At 43.5% G+C, this 25,796-nt stretch overlaps 1 protein-coding gene across 6 annotated transcripts; it reads left to right on the top strand.

Annotated features, from left to right (window-relative positions):
• The first annotated feature begins 8,168 nt into the window (after positions 1-8,168).
• Positions 8,169-20,852, top strand: LOC116761945. 6 transcript variants are annotated; one of them, XM_032648451.1, is made up of 5 exons: positions 8,169-8,362; positions 9,754-9,912; positions 11,545-11,618; positions 12,794-12,926; positions 17,377-20,852. In XM_032648451.1, the coding sequence occupies exons 1-5, from the start codon at positions 8,293-8,295 to the stop codon at positions 17,667-17,669; spliced, it is 729 nt and encodes a 242-aa protein (XP_032504342.1). In that variant the 5' UTR covers positions 8,169-8,292; the 3' UTR covers positions 17,670-20,852. The 6 variants fall into 6 exon arrangements, 3 of the variants coding, with proteins under 3 accessions (XP_032504342.1, XP_032504344.1, XP_032504343.1); XM_032648452.1 differs by lacking the exon at positions 8,169-8,362 and adding an exon at positions 8,372-8,803; XM_032648453.1 differs by lacking the exon at positions 17,377-20,852 and having other exon boundaries at positions 12,794-13,928.
• The last annotated feature ends 4,944 nt before the right edge of the window (positions 20,853-25,796 follow it).

The raw sequence follows: 25,796 nt of genomic DNA, 5'->3' as shown, positions 1-25,796 counted from the left end.
TAGTACAGAGGAAAAGAGGGCATCGTGGCCACCACCTTTGCCCTGGTACCCTGGTGCCCCAAGGAGGCACCTTGATGGAAGTTCCTCCTGGCGCTCTACACATCCCACTGCTGCTGCTGAGACTGGTATCGGGGTCTGGGGAAGCCCTGCCAACCACTCTGCCACCGATTCTGATCAATTAAACGAACACAAGCCTGACTGAAATAAAAAAGCAGTGGATTTGGCATCCTCTCCTCCGGAAGTGCTCCCCCTGGACAACATACATGACTGGCACCAGGTTTCTCTGCTGTGAGCAATTCCATATCTAAAGGACCTTAATTTTTTTCCAGTTGGGAGTGGATAATTGACTAAAAACCACGAGGAAACACCACTGCCTGAGCCAGTATCATCCTCTCAGTATTCTCAACAGGGGCATCAACTCCTTGGACAAGTTAATTTTCAGTTCCGTAAACTTGGCTAGGCGGTTTAAAAGGACAGAAGGCAGCTTTGCTAGGAGAAAAGGGGTCAGTTACTGTTTGGAATTCAAGAGCTTCCTCTCTTTTAACACTGCCAGAAGACGGCCAAGAACAGCAGCTGTAGGTAAACTGGATTCTGAAAAGCAAGAGGTGGTACCTGGGGTTCCACAGGCCAAGTAATTAAAAAAGAAGAAAACCCACTGAAATGAAACAGAAGGCTGTAAGTGAGCAAAATCTCTTGACAATAACAAGTGGTTGACTGTCCCTGAATATCTCAGCGGGACCACATTTCCCAGGAAATCCTAACCCAAGTGGATTATAAACCTGAGAATGGAAGGCAGTTACTCAGGACACCCAGCCCTGATATGTTTTTCAGCTGGTGATGAAAGGGCCATGGACAAGATGACTGTGTGTCCCCCCCCCCCCCCAGCCCCACGACTGCCACACACACACTTCCCATTAGAGATGACTTGGGAATGAGAAGTAGGGGATTCTGGGACCGCTAGGCCCCTGGTTAACATAAATCCAATTACTCTTCATGGGTCCTAGATAGAGAAGTGTCTGAGCTGAGGTAGAGAGTAAGTTACTCTGGGAAACTTCTATTTTATTTCACATGATTTGGAGTGGTAGTTAATAGAACCAATGACAGAATCAACATTCAAAGACTGTAGAAAGGCTGGAATAATGTCCTAAAAATCATGCAAAATATAAATAAGAGCTACAGATTATAAAGTCCTATGTTTACATTCCAGATATCAATTGCATGAACAAAGGATGGGAAAAAATCTTGATAATATTTCAACATGATAAAAACAAAGGGAAGCACTGTTCAAACCTTCTTCCATAGAATTCTCTTTCAGAAGATTCATAGCGTACATTGCATGATATTAATTCATATTTTCCTAAGCACTTGTTACATGCTGGGCATTGTTGTAAGGCTTCGGGTATATTCACTCATTTATTTCTCATAACAACCCTCCGTGGTAGGTACTACTATTGTTGTTCCAGTCTCCCTGTGGGGAAACTGAAGGACATTTGATCAAGGTCACGTAGCTGGCAGAACTAGGATTTAAACCACTCTTAACTGCTATGTCATAATGCCTCTCCAAGGACTCATAAGTAAAGAAACTGGTTTTACTTTGAATTAAAATTTCACATACTTGTTTGAGCACTGAACACTTTTTTTTTCTTTTGGTCGCACCATGCAGCATGCAGGATCTTAGTACCTCGATCAGGGATTGGACCCACACCCCCTGCAGTGGAAATGCGGAGTCTTAACCACTGGACCGCCAGGGAAGTACCTGAACACTTTTTTTTAAGGCGCCCCAATTATATCTTATAGATTAGTGTTTCTTTAAACAAGTTGGGAACCAGTGCTAAGAAGGTTAGTTGACCCTAATGAAGACCAATAAAGTGGTATAGTTGTCCTCAAACCAAAATAAATGTACAGAAGAACAATTTTATTCCAGAGATGTAGTTGTCTGACTGTGTACCCTGTGTTTATCCAGCCTCACCTGGAACATTCTGCTCAGTGCTGGGTGCCATGTTTTCTCATAAACCAAAGATGACCAAGAGTCAGCTGAACATCACTATTAGTTGAGAAATAGCTGACATGGATGGTGGAGTGTAGTCTGGAGAGGGGCTGAGAGGAAGATACTAACTTCTTTAAGTATCTGAAGGGCTTCTGGGTATTCCTTTAGAGGACAGAAATGGGATGAACAAGGAAAAGTACCAGAGAAGCAAATTTCCACCCAGAATGAAGGAGAATTTCTTAGAATACAACAGGCTTTTTGTGAATTCTTGGATACCTGACTCTCTGGGATGGCCGAGCAGGAATCAAGGCTGGCTGACATGGCCATGGAGACAGCGTGGTGGGAACAGTGTGGCCAGAGGACCATAGCTACGGGACCTACATTCCAGCCCGTCTCAGTTTCCCAGCAGTCAAATGGAGGTAAGGACATGTATTTCATATTGGGAGGGTAGAAAGAAGTTTAATGATGGAGTGACTGATGGGTGGCGTCATATGGGAAACTGCTTGATGCCATGGAAGTCTCCAAGTATATACCATCAGACAAACTATCCTAGATGTTACAGAACAGAGAGACTCCCAGACCAAATTAAAAGGCTCAAATCACATATTTCATTCAATCAAAAGAGATGCAAAGGGAGTAAGGTGGAGTCCTATCAATATGATTACAATAGGGTTACAAGCAGAGTGGAGGGACCATACCATGTAAAGCCTGGGATGTGCAATGTTCACAAAACAAAGACTGACACCAAATTGCCAACAAACTGACTTTGTACCCAGGTACAAATGGCCTTGTCGTTCGGTGGCAAGTATAGCATACACCCATGGGGTAAGTCAGAAAGCCCTGGGGGTTGTCAGAGGCTTCCCTATTCACAGCATTGCACCTAAATAGAAGATTTTATCCTTCTCCATACTGAATATAGTAAATTAACCAGACCTATACTGTCTTGTCCTCAACAGATGGTTCTTGTTTTTCCCTTACACTCATCTAAAGGCCCTTACCACAAACTACAGCTCTGAAATTGAGTTTTAGAAGAAACATCAAAGAATCTCAATAACAGATGGTATCTAATACCTGCCAGACTCTACCCAAGGACAGAATTGGGATTTTCAGGACTCTTTTAGTTATGAAGCAGACTTCATGAAAGTCGAGCTTAACCCAAGATCACAAAACAAGAACTAATTACCTAAGACTGAAATAATGAATTTGATTGTGGTTAATGTTCCATTGTGAATTACTCCTTAAGCTGTTTTGATCTGTCAGTTAAACATTGAACACACTTTCAACTGGTATCTTGTCCTAACTGATCCCTCAGGTTTCTGAAAACTTTCTATAAAAGCTCTTCTGATAGGTTGTCAAGAAAACCCAACGAAAAATGATTCTGTAGAAAAGATGCCATATATTGATTGATCTTACTACTTAGAAAAGTAGTTGAAAGCTATGCAAAGTACATTTACTGTTTTTTAAACATTTTGTTGTGATATAATTAATTGCATAGGTTCAATACTCAATACATCTTGTTGTACTTACATAAATAAAACAAGCCGGGTACCACAAAACATACTATATCAGAAATAAAATTTTCAGTCTTAGTTTCTGCATACTTTTTCAGTCTTGGTTTCTGGATATTTTCTCACAATGAGAGTGTTGGCTTACCTAAAAATTAATGATATTTGTGGTCAGATTGTAATATGTGCTTTTTTTAGACTACGTCTCAATGTGCTCAAAAGATAAAGGTCTTACCTTCTGGACCTGTCAGATGACATGATGAAATCAACTTTAATAGGTGGATAATTACACAAACATCACAAACAATGCTTCTGATAAGGAAGCACAAGAGCTAAATCAACAAATAAGAATTCAACACCAAAAGAGGAATCTTGACATTGCAAAGACAACAGAGCAGATGAAAAAGATATGACGCCTGGATGTACAGAGCTTCATGCGGTCTCATGGTCTGGAGAAGCCGACAGCAGTCACAGCCCCGGGGCTTCTGAAAAGATTGGACTGATTGGACTCATGTTGATATGGGTGACTTGTTTAAAAGATGCTATTTCCATATCGTTTAATAGTGACGGTTTATAATAACATATCTGTATGATATGTTAGAACGGAAACAGTGAATATTCAGAGGGTGACTTGTAATGTGCATTTGTTGCACTGTTGAGAAGATAAAGCTATGCCATAGAAGAACAAAACCAAATAGGATAGATGAAACGCATAAGATGTGCTGAGTAAACGTAAATAGCTAGTAAGTAGAGCATGTGTATGTTAAACGTAGACAGAAAAGAGTGGACAAGCCAGGAGAATCCTAATATTCACGAAATAATAAATATACATGAGACATATGAAGCACTAACAGGAAAACCCAAATACTCAGGATACAAAATATGCATGAACCTCAATGTTCCTAAGGCCTTAATTCGGCCAACCATTGGTGTCAGCCATCATGGCCAATGCATTCTCTCTCCATGAACTACAAATAAAACTCATGGTTGTTCACTAACCTAATTAATGACCTAGTTAATGACAAGGGCATACTCGTCCCCATCCCTGTGTCTCTCTGAAAAGTGTGTGTCCTTAGCTCCAGACACCGTCTGCCTGTGGACCCTCTTGCTCAAGCTTCAGTTGTGATTTTTACAAACCACAGCATCAGTGGCGAAGGTTGATGTGGCTGGGAGAGAAAGAGAGAGACAGAGACAGAGACAGAGAAAGAGAACAGGTGAACTTTGCACACCCTAGGATTCAGGCGCCATGGTCCTTCCACCCCATTTACATCCTGTCTTGGGTTACTACCACTTGCTTCTCCCTGTGTATGTTAAATTAATAACCCATGTGATTTGAGCATTTTAATTTGATCTGTGAGCCTTTCTGTTGTGTGACCTCTGGGATAGCTTGCCTGGTAGTGCCCTAGGAGGTACACACCGCATCACGGTAATTTTCCACAAGACAGATGGAATCCAGGATTCTGGAACCTTAACCAGCTAACTACTATGATCATGTCCCCCAGCTAGGTTCCCAAGGGACATCTGTACACAGTGTCTGGGGGCATCTATGGAATCCTATGTGTGGATTTAGGCCCACGGAATTCACAGTGAAATCTGACCACGGGCTCCCAGCGTTCTGGGTCACTTGGAGCCGTGAGTTCTGCTTAGATTAGGTGTCCACCAAAACTGACTAAGTGGCATCCTTATCACCCGGGCCCATAACCCAACTTTAGCTCAAAGGATCAAGGGAAAAAAACAACAGACAGCATCCTGGAGACAATGGGTCAAGGGAAGAGTTACATGAACTAGTGTAATCTCACTCCAGGCCTTCCCATGTCCCTGATTTCTGGGATAAGAAAGGATTCCACAGAGAAGGTTCACCATATGGACAATTCCTTTTGCGCTCACCATCACATTTTGAAAGCTCTGGCCCTTAGCACCAAGGCCCTGAGGGGTGGGGGTGGGGGGCGGGGGCAAGAGAGGGAGCCAAGCACTCCACCTGGTGGTCAGAATAATGTATTAACAGGTTTTTACTAAGAACTGGTTGCACTGAGTTATTTAAGCAATTGATAATGGTTTGTTTTCTCAAGGGCTCTGCAAATGGTCACAAGATAGAATACTATAGGAGACCCTTCCTTTGGAGGCCAGGTGGCCTGGGTGACCTCTAAAGTCCACTCCAAACCTTAGATCTTATGAACCTTTCATAATTTGTCTTGTCACAAATGCAAAAGACATTACAGGCAGTCCTCACTTTGCATGATTCTAATATGCACGAATTTCCATTTCCATGATTTAGTTAAGTAACACCAGTCCCTCAACTACACGGTTCCAATTTCAGTTCCTGCAGTATATTAACCATGAGTGATTGCATAGGTACAAACTTCGCTTGTAGCTCCTCAGTCCACAAATCACTATGGAAATGACAGATTTGCATTATGGTCTGTGACTGGTCATGTCAGACAGTTTGCACACAGACAGCAAAGTGTGTAGTTTTGTTGCCTCATTATCTCTCAGTGATAAAACCATGTGACGTTTTATCAAAATGGATAACTGAAAGAGGGAATTGGCCAATAAACAGAGAAACAAAAAGGGATAATGTGGTAAGTGAAATTCCAGCTGAATGTAAGGCGAGTTATAGAAGTAATAAGTAACTGTGGGACTACTGTCACTGCCATGTTGTAGAGACTAGATATTCAGTCAGAGGAACTTTGGGAAGGAGAACTTACTGACATAAATGAAGGAGAGGATGAGGGTGTCTCACAAGAAGTGATAGTGGCCAAAACTTCTCACTAAAAAAACTCTCAGAGAGATTTTATGACATTGAAATCACGAAGGACAAAATGTTGGAAGCTGATCCATATTTAGAAAGGAGTATGACAATTTGCTAAGGTGTAGAAAAGGTACTTGCTCCATATGGTATATTATACAGAAGTCAAGTACAGTTTAAATTGCTTTTGATAAGTTTTTTACAAAGAAATAAAACACGTTAATTCTCAGTATTTCTAACGTTTAAATTACAGTGTACCAGGGACTTCCTGGTGGCACAGTGGTTAAGATTCTGCACTCCTAATGCAGGGGGCCGGGGTTCGATCCCTGGTCAGGGAGCTAGATCCCACATGTATGCTGCAACTAAGAGTTCACATGCCACAACTAAGGAGCCCAGCTGCCGTAACTAAGACCTGACACAACCAAATAAATAAGAAGAAAAAAAATCTTGAAATTACAGTATACTAAATATTAGTTTTGCAATTTTTTCACTTTCCTATCTATTTATAACTGGCAGTAGAAGAGTCTTTAATGTTTTGACAAACATTTTTAAAGTTTATGGAACAATTTTCGTTTTCCTGTTGATTATCAAGATAGCTTTGCATGATTTCAGCTTACACAGTCATTTTTAGTCCTGTACAACCATACAAAGTGAGCACTGTCTGCAATCTTTAAAGCAGGGTTACAAAAGGCCTTCAAGAACCAGGAAGGTAAGGCAAATGAGGGAAGCAGGAAGGTAAAAGATGATATGTGACCACAAACCCCCTGGCCTTTGTGGGAAATGGTGGAGACCGTGCCCTAGGGAGCTTTATCCTGTCCAAGAAAGGCAGCCTCGACTCAACTCTATGGAGAGCCGAGTCGAGAGACACGTTGGCCCAGGGTTGCCAGATCTTCTGATTCTGCAAGAGATGCCTGAAATCTGGATTTATATGTGAAACCTCACAACTTTTAAACAAAGACGGTGTTTCAAACTTAAAACACTCTGTGAACCAAACAAACAAAATGGCATCAAGCGATGGCCTTTATTTTAACATGCCTGCAATAAAACGGTGTCAGTGTTGGATGAAAGACAGCCATCAGAGGTTTGATACTAGGAAGGCTGGGAAGTCAGACGATTAAGAATTTTTGTTGGTTTTGTTGGCTGCTCGGCTTGCAGGATCTTAGTTCCCCCACCAGGGGACTGAACCTGGGCCTCTGCAGTGGAAGCGCGGAGTCCTAACCACTGGACCACCGGGGAATTCCCCCACTTCCTTGTTTTATCTGTGGGCAGAGTGAACCTGAGATTCCCACCACTGCATCTCTGGAAGACAGTTCACTGCTTGAACCTGTGTAGGGCACCTGAAATGGAGGACTCGTTATCACATTTGCTAGGAGTCCTGAAGAAGAAAGATTCTTAAAGGATAGGAAGTAGGAAGTTTTGCTGGGTATATGGAATAGAAAGCACATAAAATAAATGGCTGCTGCTGGGGTCACCCCAGTGAAGGGCGGCAGGGAGGGGGAGCCCCAAGGGGGCTGCCACAAGAGAAGATGGAACCACCGTCAGCAGTGAGGAGTCAGGGCACAGAGGCAAACTTCCTCTACTGTCTCATTGTGGATTTTCCCCCCAGTTCTATTTCATATTTATTAGGTCATGTACTGAGCCCCTGAACTGCTTCTGTTTGCCCACAGACTTGACAAATTACAGCTCAAATTATTTAATAAGACTAGAAGTTTTCAAATTGATTTTTATAACCATCCTTAGATGCTCGAGGTAGATTAACCATCTGGAATTTCTATTTAGACATGTAACAGCAACTTCAGCTCAGATAAATGAGGACTCTGAGTTGGAAGAAATCCTAGAGGCCACTTAGCCGAAGCCTCAACCAAAGAAGGAATTTCCCTTTAAAACCCTTGGCTGGAGACCAGCAGGCTTCTGCTTGCAACACTCCCCCAAACTTGCTTCACCTTCAGTAAATACAATCAGCAACCTCACATATATACTTCCAACATCTAAGAACAAGACAGATGCTAAGGGTCTGACCACCTTCTCGCTCAACGAGAATAGAACATTTGCAAATGGAAGATTTGATGATAATATGGCACAACTGCAAAAAAAAAGATCCGGAGGACAAATGTGATTGCTCAGGTAAATGTATCATGTTCAGTTTGAAAAGAATAACCACCTGATGAGGAATCATTATGAGTTTTGAGAGCTGAAACCAATTTTTGGTGAAGGGTGAGCATATATAAACAAGGCCACAGTGTTTTTGGAGTCATTTTCTTTCTGTCTTTGACTCTACACCAAAGCATTGCTTCCTTTTAGAAATTGTATTAACAGTGTTATAGAAAATTTAGGAAAAACATGCATAATCCTATATACAAATACACTTTTCCTTTTGCATCTTTCTTCCCAACCAACCTCTGCTTGAATGCATACATAGTTTGACACGGCTGTCATCAAAGCGTTCATATTTTTGATTTTGAGGAAGATACTCTCACTTTGTTCCTAAATACTAATTTCCCTATTTTTTTTTTTTTTTCATAAAACCCTGATCTTGCTTCCGAGTGGCAATGTGCCTGGTCCGAGGTAATGAATCAGATTTGGTAAACCAATTGTAATCATCCTGCTTCCCGTTTTTCCTTACAGCTAGGGGGTAATCTGTGACAGCTTTGGCAAAAAAAGACATAGGGAATGCCTGCTGGGAGTGCTTCTGGGAACGTTCTCACTTTCATCATAAAAGGGAATTCCCTTACCCCTTCTTCCTACATTGATCAAAGACATGATGGCTAGAGCTTTGGCAGCCATCTTGTGACCAAGAGGAAAAGCTCAGGCGAATTACAGGGATGTTGGCTTTGAACCAACACTAAAATTGGATTTCTTGGTTTATGAGAAAAATAAACTCTATCTGAGCCACTGTGGTTAGGCTGTCTGTTACAGCTGAATATAATTCTAGCTGATGAAAGCATTTTATTTCTACTTAATTTCTTAATTATTCTTTGCAATAGGTCATAACATTTAATTTTGTTGATATGCTATAATTTAACGACATTGTTTTACTGTTGAGGATATAGGTTGTTTTTAGTTATTTGATGTTACAGACAACACTTCAACAAGCATCTTCGTGCATTTAGCTTTTTATTTTATCAATAATGTGTTAAAGGCTATGAGCATCTTGATGGTTCTTAAATTGCTTTTCCGAAGTATTATATAAATGTACAATGCCTCCAAGAGTACATAACTAAATTAATTTCACCATAATTTCATCAGCAATGGGTCTTGCCATTACTTTTTGGCTGAATTTTTTAGGCATAAGATGCTACTTCAAGTTTGCTTTAATTAACAGCTCAGTTTTAATAGGAAGAAGTTAGTGATTTGTGTAAAATGGCTGAGAACTAGGCCAAGGCTGTCTGTGAATATGCAGGCATTTAGCCTCCCTGTCTGAATCATCTTCTCTTTTTATTATGAGGGCTGTGCTGGAGTGCAGGATCCCAGCCTTGATTGGCCTCTCAGCTCTGCCATGTGTCTTCCCTCTGAAGGGGATGCTCAGCCTGGAAGTGCACAGAGACCTTCCCTGGCATTCATTGTGGCTGCTGAGGAAGTCGGGGCCCCAGCAGCAGGATCTGCTAAAGAGGCAAAGGATGGTCCAAATGAGTCCATGAGGACGGAGGAGAACAGTTCCGGAGAAGAACCGTTTGGTAGGATCCCTCTATATCCTCAGCGGCAGCATGAGGGGTGGGTGGAACAAAGAGAAAGCAGCCCACGGGCAGGCAGGCAGGCAGCTGGGGGGGAGGGGTGTCTGGGCAGCTACACCTGGTCTGGGAGCTGGTAATCCCTAAAGCCTAATCTACCCCCTTGTATGGTTTGTCATCTTCTAGACTCTCTGCCCAAGGAGGGTGAGCTAAGCAAGCTTGGGGGTGAGGGTTGCAGGGCCACAGTGCTGCACAACCCCAGGGGGCACTGCTCACACAGACTGCAACACACGAGGCACCCCTGCTCAGTTACAGCCATCAAGTATGACGAGGATGAGGTGATCGTGGTGGACTCACCTTCTCACATCGCTTCTCCGCGTAGAAACCATCCCTGGCTCCCCTTGTCTCTACAGTCCAAACCCTGAACATAATGTCCTTCATGACGTGGCCCTACCGACTCCCCACCTCTGTGCCACGTTCCCCTCTTCCCCACCACTTTTCCTGATTCCTTTAACATTGGACAGTCCAACCATGTTGATGTCCCTGACACATCCAAACACCACCAATTACTCCCAACACCCAGCTTGGAGGTTGCCTTCTTCGGGAAGTCTTTCTTTCAGTGCCCCAGGGAAGAGCGAGCCACTTCCTCCCTTGTGAAGTACCCCCTGTGTGACCCTGGCACGTTGCAGTCGCACAGACTTCTGTTCTAGCACTTACTGTATTGTATGTAGTTCACTTCGCTGTTGCACTGTGAGCTCCCTGCAAGACAGAGCCCTCAAACTTTTCAACTTTGTGTTTCTAGCACACAGCATAATGCACAACCGGACGCAGTACACAACAGAGGCTTGCTAAATTAATGACATTTTTTGGGTCTAACTTGTTTTGGAATAGAACTCATTCTTCAGCTGCAATGGTATATATGATCAAGAGACTACAAATGTCCCTCCTTAGTCTCATTGTTTCAATTGCTGGATCACTAGCAAGGTTGAATTCTGGTGGTTCTCAAAGTTGGTTACTCATCAGATTCACCTGTGGAGCTTACAAACACCCCCCCCTCCCCCCTCATAAGCACAGAACAATTAAATCAGAATCTCTGCTGGTAGAAGGCAGGCATTTGTGCTTTAAGGACCATCCCCCAGGTGATTCCAATATACAGCCTCACGCTGAGAACCACTAGCTTAAACAATCCTGAGCAGTTAGTTAAAAAAAGCTTTTCCTGTGTGCCCCCCATATAGTACAATATAAGCCCTGTGTTAGGCATTTGGAAGTGGGGTGGGAGGTGGAGTTTGCCCCTAAGGGCAGCCTCAGAACTTCTATATTAGTCATAGTACCTGCCCTGAAGAAACTGCATTCCTTACAGTTGCAAGAGACAATAGAATATGGTCTAAGATGGTGTCTAAATTGTATGGTTTAGATTCGGGTTTCACAACAGTGATGTTTTGGGTTAGATAATTCTTCGTTGTGGGAGGCTGTCCTGTGCACAGTAGGATATTTAGAAACATCTTTGGGGCTGTATCCACTAGATGAACACCCCCGTCTCCATCACCGTTTATAAAAATCAAAAATGTCTTCAAACATGGCCAAATGTCCTCTGGGACTAAAATCATTCCTTATTGAGAACCACTGATTTTCATTTAGGCGCTGCAGGTGAACGAGACCCAGATGACTGGTGTGCACATTCTAGAGCACTGGTTCTCAACATGTGGCCCCGGGTCAGCAGCATCACCTAGGAACCTGCTGGACATCTATATTCTTGGGCCTCACCCCAGATGTACTGACCCCCAAACTCTGTTTTAATAAGTCCTCTGGGTAATCTTCACGCACATTCCATTTTCAGGTGCACTACTAAATGGTCTAAAGAGGGATGGAAGATTGAATGCTTTGGAGCAATCGGAAAATTCTTAGGAGTAGAGCTTGATTGGGGGTTGGCCGGGAGGGTATTACAGGTGAAGAAGGAAAGAGCATTGGAGAAGGATTTTCAGATGTGTATTAGCCTTTACTGTGAAACTGCCAAATCCCTCAATTTCTCCCTTAAACTTCCTCAATCTGTTTGCTTTCTTGAATTTGGATTTAAAACCATTTCTCCTGCACTTTGTACTCTGTGATGTGTTCGTCAAGTTGTTCAAGTAATTCTTTGAGAACCTCAACAAAACAGAGGATCACTTGCAAAAACACAGGAGTGTGTTTTTGAAAAGTTGTGCGTAATCAAATATTTACCTTCAGACGTATGTACAAATCACTACATATTTATAAATGTATTTCTCATTTACAGGGATTTTGTATTGTGGACCATTTTTATACAGTTAATAACAATCCCCTTAATTTCTACTTTTAGTGGATTTCAGATCTAATATCCCAAACCTATCCTCAAACCCGCAGCTAGAGTGAGATTTCTAAACCAAAAACCCCAATCCCTTCATTCTCTTACTTAAAGCCTTTCAGTGACTCCTTATGGGCCTCAGGATAAAGTCCAAACTCATTATTTTTCACAAGACCTTTCGCTACCTAGGCTTACTTTCTAGTCTCATCTATAGATTAAATTATGGGCAAAAAAAATCTACGATGAACAAAATATCAAAAATGTAGGTAGAGACAGGCTATCTGTTGATGTTTGCTTAGTGACTTCTGTTATTGTGCGATGGGAATTCTAATCAGCCCAACCTTGGCCAGGGGAGGCGGTTTTATGAGGGTTGACAGTGGCCTGTGACCAGATTGGGCAATGTGGGACTTTATACGTAGACATGTTTTTTGACTGTACAGATTTTATTAGCTTCTTCCAATTGATTCAACCTATGGAGCATTTTGGGGTAAGTGTGTAGAAGGGTGCATATATACATACATATATATATATATATATATATTTTTTTTTTTTTTTTTTTCGCTTTAGGCTCCAGTATGGCTTCAGGCTCTGATTCATGGCACTGAATCAGAGTATCACATCCTCCTATTTGATCTGGGAGATCCAATGAAGGCTGATCTGGGATCCTTGGGGACAGTAATATGCATGGTGGGGGGAGAAGGTCAGCTACCTTGCTCGCATTTTTAGCTCTAAGTGAACCTTGAACCACCCCCACTGCCCCTCAGCCACACACCCCCCGCTTTGTCTTTGGGACCCAGCCTCCCAGACCATTTGCATAACCGCAACACCATGGTTTCTCCCCACTCTAGTCCTTTGCACAAGTTGCCTCTCATGCAGAGAAGGTTCTTACCGGTGTCTTTTTGCTGGGCGAACTTCTACTTTCACTTCACTCTTGGTTAGAGGTTGCTTCCTCTAGAAACCCTTTCCTGACCCCCAAAGGCTGCGAGACTAGCTTAGGGGTCCTTCCTGTGGGCTCTGCAGCATGCTGTACTTCACTCACGGCTCCCCCAGTGTAAGCGTTCACGCATCTCTCTCCTGAACTGGACTGTTAGGTCCTCAAGGGCAGGATTGTATCCTGTGTCCTCTTATATCCCCTGAACCTAGCCCAGTTCTGGACACAGAGTAAATGCTCAATTAGCCGTTTATTAAATGACTAATTAAATGAATTAATACCTGGGTTGAGGGGCTTTGAATCTAAAATAAACACCACATTTCTTCCCCCCAAATTAAAAGTAGTTAGCAATGTCGCACTACACTGTATTGTTAATTACAGTCAACCTTTGTTTTCTTCCAGTGCTCTTTTCTTCTCTGTTCTTTCTGGGGCTTTGCGTCTCTCTGTGGGAGAACAGCAGGCATCACCCAGGCACCTAGCACTGAGCCTGCTGCGCTGAAGTCCCGGCACCGCACGCCTCCTGCATCAGCAGCAAAGAAACACTGGCCCTCAAACACCCTCATAGCAGTGCTTTCTCCAGAGAAAGACCCATGAGTCAGAGACATAGAACATGCTTTCTATAAAACCTGCATTAGGCATTATTTACCACTTCTGTAGAGGGGAACCAGTACAACATGTTCAGGAAAGGGGCTGCCGACCTCGATTTTTTTCAAATATAATTAAAGATATTCCCTAGTGATGGCTCACCTAGAATTCAATTAATTTTGAGCATGCGTGGGTGGGGAGGGGAGGGGGAATTGGAGGAAGGTGGTGAAAAGGTACAAGCTTCCAGTTATAAGATAAATAAGTACTAGGGATGTAATGTACAACATGATAAATATAATTAACACTGCTGTGTGTTATATATGAAAGTTAAGACAGTAAATCCTGAGTTCTCATCACAAGGAAAAAATATGTTTTTTTCTATTCCTTTAATTTTGTATCTATATGAGATGACAAATGTTCACTAAACTTATTGTGGTAATCATTTCATGATGTATGTAAATCAGATCATTATGTCGTACACCTTAAACTTACACAGTGCTGTATGTCAATTATATCTCAATGAAACCGGAAGGAAAAAAATTTTGAGCATGTGCACATGTATACACAAATATGCACATATGTACATGTAAACCCATATATACACATGTGTATCTATAGATGCTTATGTATGTACTTATGCATCTATGTATGTCTACGCATACGTGTGTACATACAGCCATATATAGATACGCATATGTTCATATATAGTTATACAGATACAAAGATTATATACATATTTATAGTCTTGTAAAATTTTAATAATTTAGGTCAGGAGTCAGCAAACTTTTAATGTAAAGGGTCAGATGGGCTTTGTGGGCCACACCATCCTCTGATACAACTAGTATTCAACTCTGCCATTATACTGTGAAAACAGCCATAGACAGTACATAAACATGTGAGTTTGGCTGTGTTCCAATAAAACCTTATTTACAAAACAGGAGTGGGCTAGATTAGGCCCACTAGCCATAGTTTGCCAACCCTCTTCTTAGATTAGAGATATGATTGGAAAACTTAGTAAATGGCATTTAACACAAAATTATCTAAGGTTTTGATAACCATATAATATAGTTATTATATTCTCATATTGAATACTATGACAAAGTACAAATTCTATGGATAAGAACATAAAGTGTGTTCTCTGGTTAGCAGAAATTAAATCCATAAAAACTATGAGAACAACTACCTGTTATAAAAGGATTTATCCAAAGCACAAGTATTCTCCATTTTTCGTCTTTAATAATTATAATAATGTTGTCCAGCATCAATACTTTAAAATGCTCTGCGAATCATCCGTATTTCCTCATCCATTCAGCAAGCTCTCTGGAAGTGGATGCTTTTTGATTTCCTACATTTTCCATAGTAAACAAAATCTAGGGACTTCCCTGATGGTGCAGTGGGTAAGACTCCGAGCTCCCAATGCAGGGGGCCCGGGTTCAATCCTTGGTCAGGGAACTAGATCCCACACGCATGCTGCAACTAAGAAGTCTACATGCCGCAACTAAGAAGTCCACGTGCTGTAATTAAAAGATCCCGCATGCTGCAACTAAGACCTGGCGCAGCCAAAATAAATAAATAAATAAACATACCAAAAAAAAAGAAAGAAAACAAAATCTATATTACATGTTTCCCCCCTACAAGTCCTGAAAGAACCTGCAATAGCAACAGTGTCCTTTAAAGGCAACCTAATCTTTTAGACATACGACATTTTACCCCTTTCTGGCTCACATTCAATTTTTGTCACACAATCTCTTGACCAGAATAAAAGCAAGGCACTTGGCTCTACTCAGCACAATATCAGTCAGGAACACCACACGTAGAAGTGATGGTGGGCACAGGAACCTCCTGTGTGCCTGGGGTGAACAAATGTCATGCAAGAAATGACTGAGCCTTGTCCAGTCTGAGAAAGATGTAACAGCCATCCTGAAATGAGGTGTGCGGTTAATTGCACTTATAGCCAGCACTGCCTTTTGCAATTTACCAAAGATTCAAGTACAAAAGTGACTGAAGACAAGTTCACATGGATTACAGCTCCTGTGAATTTTTCTGTGGTCAAGACATAAACATTCAGAACACTTTGCCATTTGCTGTTGTTTTCACTGAGCAGATTAGACTGTAGGGAGGAAAGACTGGCAACTCACTTATTGACCTTTGAGGTAAGGTTGAGTCTTTAAAACATTCTAAATAATTTTTCCCAGAACACGCATTTCTAAATCACAATACTGATCATTTCGCAATTGAGGAACAAAATTAAGGGAATATATTTTGACTTCAGACTTGGAGAGTATCATTGCATAAGAGATATCTCAATATTTATTTTTATTTATTTATTTATTTATTTTTGCGTTACACGGGCCTCTCACTGTTGTGGCCTTTCCCGTTGCAGAGCACAGGCTCCAGACGCTCAGGCTCAGCGGCCATGGCTCACGGGCCTAGCCACTCTGCGGCATGTGGGATCTTCCCAGACCGGGGCACAAACCGGTGTCCCCTGCATCGGCAGGCGGACTCTCAACCACTGCGCCACCAGGGAAGCCCTCAATATTTATTTTTATGGAACTCTTCCCTCCACTCTTAGTCTACATAAACTATGAATTTTCTTTTTTTTTTTTTTTTTTTTGCGGTACGCGGGCCTCTCACTGTTGTGGCCTCTCCCGTTGTGGAACACAGGCTCCGGACGCGCAGGCTCAGCAGCCATGGCTCACAGGCTCAGCCGCTCCGCGGCATGTAGGATCTTCCTGGACTGGGGCATGAACCCGTGTCCCCTGCATCGGCAGGCGGACTCTCAACCACTGCGCCACCAGGGAAGCCCAACTATGAGTTTATCAGAATTAACGTACCATAGTTACTATCATTGCCTTTATAGGTAGTGTTACCTTTTATTCCAAGTCTAATTTTTTTATACCTTCAGTAGAAGGCATTCTTTCTCCAGTCTCAGATTTTTTTGAACATTTCTGATGTGTATTTGTTCAACCAGTATTTCTGAATTCATGTTAAATGTTAAAAATATTCTAATAAATCTGACCTCAGAGCAGTTATGGCCACTTGCCACTATTCTTTCATCTGCTAGGTCACTGTGAGAATAGACAAAAACTAGAAGTAGCTGCAGTTGTATCTTAAAAGTCCCAAGTATCAATAGACAGTAGTGCACTTCTTGGGGCTGTGAGCAACACACAGTAAAAAGGAGTAACTGAGTAGAACTAAGACAAGGGAAATCGGGGTCGTGATGTGTCCACTGTCTCAGCCTCCCATGACTTATAGATGATTTCTGAATATCTCAAAAAAGCAATATATCTGTCAAATAGCTAAAACCACAGTGATACTCAGACCCCAGGGAAAGAAAGATGGAAATTAAAATCGCACAGCTGATAGGATCTGGTTGTTGAATGATGGAGATGAAAAAGAAAGAATGAACTGGCTGGTGAGCACAGACAGGCTTTAGACAACCAAAGTCATGTAATTAAACACCACATAATCAGAGGCGAGCAGAAAGTCTCTTTATATCTCATAATACCTGCCTCTTGGTCCCAGCCCAGCATTTCCATATCAGTTCTATTTTGACGGGATAATAGCTTCTCCTTTATGTCCAACCACTCACCACTCATGCTGGGCTTTTCTCCACCTCCCTCCCCCGACCCAGGTTTTCTCCTGCCAAGAAGGGAGATAAGTGTCTGCAAACAACACTGGTTTGACAGTCATTTGCATCAGGAAAATTGCCTGCATCCCTGCTCAAGCCGGCCAGAGAGCTCCCATCATGCAAGAGGCCACCCAGGTCCTGTTCTCCTCCCCCCACCAAGTGGAAGCCAAAAATTGAAGGATACCCTTTTAGAGTTTGCATGGGCTGTTTTTGGAGAGAAGCCATGCCCACTTTGTGTTTGGCACCGTGTGTGTGCGTGCGTGCGTGTGTGTGTGTGTGTGTGTGTGTGTGTGTGAGAGAGAGAGAGACAGAGAGAGACAGAGACATAGAGACAAAGACAGAGAGAGACTCTTCTGTCTTCAAAACAAAACAAAATGTTTTCCAGTTCCTTCCTTAAGGTATTCTTTAGTATTCTCACATTTTAATTTCCTCCTTTGGATTGGTATAATTACCATTCAAATCTGTTATACTCCAAAAATAAGCTAATTCCCCAGATCTATTCATACAGCCTACACACACACTCCGCTATTATCCATTCCATTATGTCCAACATCATGGTATTCATTCGTGAACTCTTCCACCCTTAAGTCATAGCTGATAGCTTTGCACAAAGAGAATTTCCCTGCTTATTTCCCAATTTGGTGGTGCTAACAGGACCTGGAGTGCCTACTCCTACAGCTATTCCTTCACACGGTTCTGTTCACCAGAGGTTGATGGAGACCCTGGAATTCTCACCTACAAAGGCTGAACCTGACTGGGTTGTCCCTAGACTCAGGCCAGTTTCCACCTCAATCAAAGCAGGTATTAGCTCACAGTGTTCATGTACCAGATTACAAATCAAACCCATTAGACAAAACTCCTCACTCATCTGTAAAGTGTCACAGAGCCACTGACCTGCACAGTTCTTTATATCATTTATACAACAATCATATTTTGTGCTCTCATTTTCCTACCTGTGCATGTGCAAAATATGCCTAAATAACCAGTGTTTCTAATTTTCCACTTGAAAGAAGCATAAGAAATCTATGTCTTATCTTAATAAATAGAAAAAGAAATCCTTAACCATGAACAGAAAGTCAGAAAACAAGCCTCTGATAAGAGGAGATGAAGAAAGCATGCAGGACTAACTTAGCTTCTAGTAACTGTGACAGGGAATTTAAAAAATTCCAAGGGGGATTTCAAAACTAAAATCTCTATAAACATGTTTTTTCACCCATTGAAAAATATGCTATCATAGAGCTCTTCACCTGCTTCTCCTCTTAAATTTGGTATTTTCTTCATGGTTAGTGAACTCTGGGGTCCCAGCCCTTCCTTATACAATGTAGCGTTCCTACCAGGATGACTCACTAACCTGGTGCTATGATCTGAACGTTTGTGTCCCCTGAAATTCCTGTGTTGAAATCCTAACTCCCCAATGAGATGGCATTGGAAAGTGGGGCCTCTGGGAGGTGCTTAGGCCACGAATAGGATTAGTGAAGAGATCCTCATCCCTTTTTCCATTTGAGAACACAAGAGGACACACTACCTGTGAACCAGGAAGTGGGCCCAAACCAGACATTGAATCTGCCGGCCCCTTGATCTTGGACTTTTCAGACTCCAGAACTGTGAGAAATAAATTTCTGTTGTTTATAAACCACACAGTCTATGGCATTTTGTTATAGCAGCTTGAACTAAGACACTTGTTTAAATGTTTTCAGATGATAAAAGCAACAGAACTTCAAAAAGTGAACAAAATGAAACACTGTAATTCCATGCCCAACACAAAACTGCTTTAAGTTTTATATATTCCCTTCCAGACCTTTAAAATTTTGAATCCTCACTTTAAAATATTTCTATTAAACAAACATGAGAACTAATTTTAGAAACCATCACAAAAAATCATAAAAGAAAAACGATTAGAATAATCTCTAATCCCTCCACCCAGAGATGAACATTGTTAATACGTATAAATCCAGTTTTTTCTCTTCATACACTAATGTATATTTTTAAATGGATTATTTCTCAATGCTCTTATGGCTCTGTTCTACCTTTATTCATTGGTTCATTCATTCAATAAACATTTATTGAGCACCTACTGGGTTGGCCAAAAAGTTCGTTTGGTTAGTGAATATGTTGTTCTATAAAGTTCTTCGTGAAAATGAAAAATACCTTTTATTTTTACTTAAAGATGAACGAACTTTTTGGCCAACCCAATAACACGTACCAGCCAGCACTTTATGGGGTAAAAATGAACTACAAAGGTGCCAGAGCCCCTCATGGTTCTCATGACATTTATAACCTAAAGAAGATAGATCTGAAAAAGAATTACTAATTTCTCTTTGAGGACAAAATATTTGTCTATTGGCCTTAAAGTTTCATCTCCCTTTCAAACCTCTCCCACTATCTCATCCCCACAAATTCCAATCTCCTTCTACTTTTTGTGCCTTCATACACCTGCATCACAATTCAAATGAGAGGTGCCCTGGAACTCTCAGTTCCTTCTTGTACATTTTACCCCCATGTCCTCCAAGGGCAGATGAGTCACTGAGTGTGGAGGCAGCTCTGTACAGCACAGATTGTACCACAAGTGGTCTTGCAAAAGTTTCTGTTTACACCTACAAAGCTATGAGAGTTCTGAGAATTCTACTGATAGGAAGGAGAGGCGTTTGGAAGAGGAAGTCAGAGCTGGTGGTCACAGCGCAGCTATCAGAGAAGCTGGGCTAAGAAAGAGGAAACATTAATTCTCCTTTTTGGCTGCCAGGCAGCACTTTTCTTTGGGGAAAAACAAACCAATTGTGCCATGGCCGAGAGCCTAGAGGAACCGGAACCCATATGCTGTGTGGTACCACTGCCCAGGCCTTGTGGCCCTGGAATGGGATGCTGTGTGAGTCTCAGTGCCAGGTTCCGAGCGGGCCTCTTGCTCAGCCAGAAGCTGGGTCTGGTTCTCCTAGCCAAGGACGGGGAGCAATTATTTGATTAGCTTCACCCAAGTTTCTACCCTGATTTGGCTGTGGACACATGTACTCTTTTTTTTTTTTTAATGTCTTCCTAATATTGCTGAGGAAAATGGCCAATATCTTAATCTTTACAATAGATGAAGAAAAGACTGTTAAATGCAAAAGACCATGAACAAAGGATGTTCCATGTTTGCAGGGTAAGCTGGACCTTATAGTCCACTTAGTCATGGCCTGTACCCCAGAGGACATCATTTAGTTGATAACATTTGACTTTCCCTCTCTGTAGAAGGACTAAGCACAGAGGACCTTCTGATCCATTTTTGCATCCTCAGTACTGACGCAGGGCCTGGTCCATAGCAGGCACTCAACACTATGAAACTGACAAATCCTTACTTAACTGAGAATGTGACATGCCGAAAACCGTTAGCACGAATGGAGTGGGTTTCCACTCCATACATAAGCACCAAGATATGATCAAATACATACAGAGTGAAGTAAAGCAGAAAGAGAAAAACAAATACCGTATGCTAACGCACATATATGGAATCTAAAAAACCGGTACGCAGGGCAGGAATAAAGATGAAGACTTAGAGAACGGACTTGAGGACACAGTGGGGAAGGGGAAGCTGAGATGAAATGAGAGAGTAGCATGGACATACATACACACGAAGTGTAAAATCGATAGCTAGTGGGAAGCTGCTGCATAGCACAGGGAGATTAGCTCAGTGCTTTGTGACCACCTAGAGGGGTGGGATAGGGAGGATGAGAGGGAGGCTAAAGAGGGAGGGGATATGGGGGTATATGTACACATATAGCTGATTTACTTTGTTATACAGCAGAAACTAATGCAACATTGTAAAGCAATTATACTCCAATAAAGATATATAAAAAAAGATATGATCAAATAAAGTTTCACTTTATTTCTAAGGCAATTGTTTTCAGAATTATTATTTCATTCTCTTTTGCCTCTCTAAAAGCCCTCTGCTTTCTAAACGTATTTCTCTTCCCCACACACCTTTTATCCTTTGCCCCTTCTTCCCTGCCCACTCCCATCTCCCTTCCTGGTGATCCTGGCACCCCATGGCTTTAGCGTCCACCTCTCTGTCCATGCTCCTAAATCTACATCTATGCCCCGGCTTTTCTCCAGGGCCCCAGACCTGGTCTTCCAACTGCCTTGTAAGCATTTTCCACGCTGATGTCCTGGAGGGGCCTCAAATATAACTTATCACCAAATGAGCCCCTTACGTTCCCACCTGCTCCCAGCCCACCTGCTCTGCCACCGCTATTTCCTGTTGTATTTAGTGGCATCACTTCAGGCAACCAAAGCTGGAAACACTGGCGATACCTCCTACTGGAATGTCAAACAGGGCTGTTTCTGCCTCATTTTTTCTTGAGGTACCAAGACAGGTGTGGTAGGCTGAGTAACTGTTCCCCCCAAAGATGGCCGCATCCTAATCTCTAGAACCAGTGAATATGTTACCTTCCATGGCAAACAGGACTTCGTGGATGTGATTTAGTTAAGGATCTTGAGATGGGGAGTTTGCCATGGGTTATCCTGGTGGGTCCAATGTAATCACAAGGGCCTTTGTAAGAGAGGTCAGTCAGGGAACGAGGGGAGAGGACAGAAGCAGAGCTTGGAATGATGCAACCCTGAGCCAACGTGGCTCTAGAAGTTGGAAAAAGCAAACAAACAAAAAACCCAGACTCTTCTAGAATCCCCAGAAGGAATACAGTCTTTGATTTTAGCCCCATAAGACCCATTTCAGACTTCTGACCTGCAAAGCTGCAAGGTAATACAATCATGTTGTTTTAAATTTGTGGTAATTTGTTACAGCAACCATAGGAAACTAGTACAAGAGATTTCAAATAGCAAAGTGAGTGGGAGAGAGTTTTCCAAAGAAAGCATCCTCTCTGATGTCTGCTCCAAGGATCAAGTTGACAGAGATGGGTCAGGGTGCAGAGGGGATTTGGTGAGGAGATGGGCAAGGGGATAGCTCTAGGGGAGCTGTTGGCCTTTGTGGGTCTCCTCCCTTTCCCCCTTTTAGGGGAGGGGGTGGGTGCAACTTCCAACCACAGCCTGGTGGAAGGGGCTTCAAGTGTACCTACTGGAGAGCTTCAGAATGTGTTTCTTGCTGTTGGGACACACAGACGACTACTGCTTGATGCACCCCTGCAAAGGCTGAGGCTGACTGAGGTCAAAGGCTGAGGTCCGACCCCATCTGGGAAGTTGAGAGGGCCAGAGGGTATAGAAATCCAAGGGCAAGTGAAGGACTCAGGAGGACAGACTGCGAGGCTGTGGCAGGAGAATGCTGCTGTGGGACCTTCCCTCCCAGAGACAGTGGCGACAAGGGGTGCGTTAGGGTTTCCCTGGGACCAGTGTGGGTCACCCAGGAGACAGTGAAGGTGTGGGGTCGTCTGTCCAACAGGGTCACCTGGAGGGCAAGGCAGAGGGAGGAAAGTGGCTGGGATGAACTGCCGAACGCCTGCCCAGGGTTGAGGAAGGAGCGGACTGCTGCAGAGACAGGCCAGCAGGGAATCCCTGAAGTGCTCCCGGTGAGCAGCTCAAACAGCCGAAGCCAGAGTAAGAGCTGCCCCAGACCCTTGTCTCTTCCGAGTTCTGACTAGTCCATGAGACTGGACATTTTCATTCCCAAATTGAGCCTGTTCTGTAACTAAAAGTGACTAGAGAGGCTTTGTCCGAGCGTAACAAGAAAAGTCACGCAGGGGCTGCCTCGTCTTAGCCAGAAACAATGGGCCCCCTCCCCCCTCCCCGATAAAGTTCAAAGGGACAGTTGGAGAAAATAAAGTTGCTTTTTTTTTGCGGTACGCGGGCCTCTCACTGTTGTGGCCTCCTGTGCGGCGCACAGGCTCCAGACGCGCAGGCCCAGCAGCCGTGGCTCACGGGCCCAGCCGCTCCGCGGCATATGGGATCCTCCCGGACCGGGGCACGAACCCATGTCACCCCAGCATCGGCAGGCGGACTCTCAACCACTGCGCCACCAGGGAAGCCCTAAAGTTGCTTTTTGATACAAACCATGCCTCTTGCTTGTGCACCACCTGTGCACTACCTGTCCCACCCGTGGATGTTCCTCGCTGCTCTTGGCCAAGTCCCACGGCTCCCCGCCACGTTCCCCTCCCCACCTGCTCTCAGACCCTCCACTCCTTTATGTGCTACTCGGTCTCCCTGCCTTCATCTCCCCCCTTCCAGTCCACCTTCACCACTGTGGCCTCTGCCATCCTCCCCAGCTCTCGATGACCCCGGCACGAGTTGCTCAGAACTTCCGGGCAGCTCCCCGATCTCAAGTGTAGAGAACGAGGCTCCAGCTGCTTTGTGTGGCCTTCAGGGTCCTTCACAGTCCTGCTTCCTGTCACTCACACCTGTTCCTTGTCTTCTTGTTCCTGGGCCTGCCTGCCCCTCTCTGAACATATCATACACCCCAGTACACTTGCTCTTCCTCTTCTCTGGTCACCCCCTCCCCTAGCCCATCACACCCCACTCTCTGTGAAAGTCCTAAACCATCCATTGAAGGCCCAGGGGCAAGGTCAGTTCCGCTATGAAGCCTTGGCCGTCTTCCCGAGCAGAAGTGACCCTCCCTCTCTTCCTCCTTTGGGTCCCACCAGCACTTTATTCATTCCCAGCGCAGGGCGCTGTGCTGGCTGCTGGGGTACCAGGGAGGTAAGACGTGGCCTTTGTCCTGAGGACCATCTGGATGCTCAGTCTACTGAGATGCTGATAAGCAGAGAGGTACAACCGACAGCAGCAGTGGCTGGGCGTGGTCCCTTAACCACGACCTGATTGTGTTACACTTTATAATACACGATTACAAGATAACACACATCTCCTCCACTGTATGGTGAACCACTAGTCTGGTAAATTCCCAACGTCAAGGATCAGGTTTTAGGCCCCTCTGCCTCCTCTAGAACAGTGCCCTCTAGGACATATAGTCCACATTCCACGAGGGTCAGTTTAATGGAAGTAAAAGATAAAAATTCTGTCTTTAATTTGTGTAGCGATTTATAGGCATCAAGGCACTTTTCATAAGCCCATCTAACAGACTTCGCCAGAACCGTGGTCTCTAGCGTGGTTGCTTTCAAAAAATATTCTTCCCCAGGCCCCACCCCCATCGACACTGATGTAATTACTTGGTGTGGGCTCAGGTACTGATATTTAGAACAAACAATCTTTTGGTGATTCTACCAGACAGCTAGGATGGAGAAGCTCTGCTCTCCAAGTGGCGCAGGTACTACCTCCACTTGGTATATGGGAAAGTGGAAGCAGAGAGAGGTTAAATAATTTGCTTGAGCTCGTGTCGCTTCATAAGGATGGAATCAGGACAGAGATTCAGGATGGCTTCACCTCAGGGAAGGCAGCACAAATAGTGAATGGAGCTCTGATTAATGTGCAGGGTCTTAGCTTAGAAAGCGCCAGCAACGTTGGCCTCATGCGGGGAAGGAGGCCGTTAGCAGTAGGGAGCCCAAGGGGAAGTGCCGTTTACTAGGGTCAGTGTCAAAAACAAAAGAAGACCAGCTTCCTTGTGACAGGTCAGACAAAATACAACATTCTTTACCGTGTGCTTCTTTGCCTATCGATCTTTATCTTTTTTTAAAAAATAAATTTATTTAGGTTTACGTTGGGTCTTTGTTGCTGTGCACGGGCTTTCTCTAGTTGCGGCGAGCGGGGGCTACTCTTCGTGGTGGTGCGCAGGCTTCTCATTGCTGTGGCTTCTCTTATGGCAGACCACAGGCACCTATGGGCTTCAGTAGCTGTGGCTCGAAGGCTCTAGAGCGCAGGCTCAGTAGTTGTGGCGCATGGGCTTAGTTGCTCCGCAGCATGTGGGATCTTCCCGGACCAGGCCTCGAACCCATGTCTCCTGCATTGGCAGGCCGATTCTTAACCACTGCACCACCAGGGAAGCCCCAATCTTCATCTTTATTAATGGTTTCTTTGAATTCACTTGCCCTCTTCCAGTGGCTCAATCCTAGACACTCCAGCCTGAGGTGTTAATTTGTTTGATTAAGCAAAAGGGATCTCTTAGAAGTCATCTTAAGACTCTGAAGGCCAAATTTCCTCAGAAACATTCACTTCTGCCAGATTCCAAGGTTCAGGAAAATACCCATGACTTAGTAGGAAGCATTTCCTCAGTTTTAACTTCAATTGAACTTTGTTCAAAACCATGAAACTCAAAGAAGAGTAAGAAACCATAAAACTAGTCACCACTCAGATAGCCCCTAGGTTGTGAATAAGTTGAATTCCAAAAGTTTGTAAATCAGTTGTTTGGAACGCATATAGGCTTTCCTGCAGAAACCATCTTTGAAATAGTGGTAACATTCTCAGGCTCTCCCATAAAGTTTATCTCACGCAGGAGATAACCAAGATTATTATCAAAGAGGAGAATTCCAGAAATTCTCCATGGGTATTTTCTGGGAGAAAAGCAGACTAAAGAAGAGCTACACTTCCTGGGCTGGGGGCGGTGGAGGTGTTCAATT

This window comes from Phocoena sinus, chromosome 11 (assembly GCF_008692025.1).
Source record: "Phocoena sinus isolate mPhoSin1 chromosome 11, mPhoSin1.pri, whole genome shotgun sequence".
In the NCBI taxonomy this organism is placed as follows: domain Eukaryota; kingdom Metazoa; phylum Chordata; class Mammalia; order Artiodactyla; family Phocoenidae; genus Phocoena; species Phocoena sinus.
This window is presented reverse-complemented; position numbering and strand designations above follow the sequence as displayed.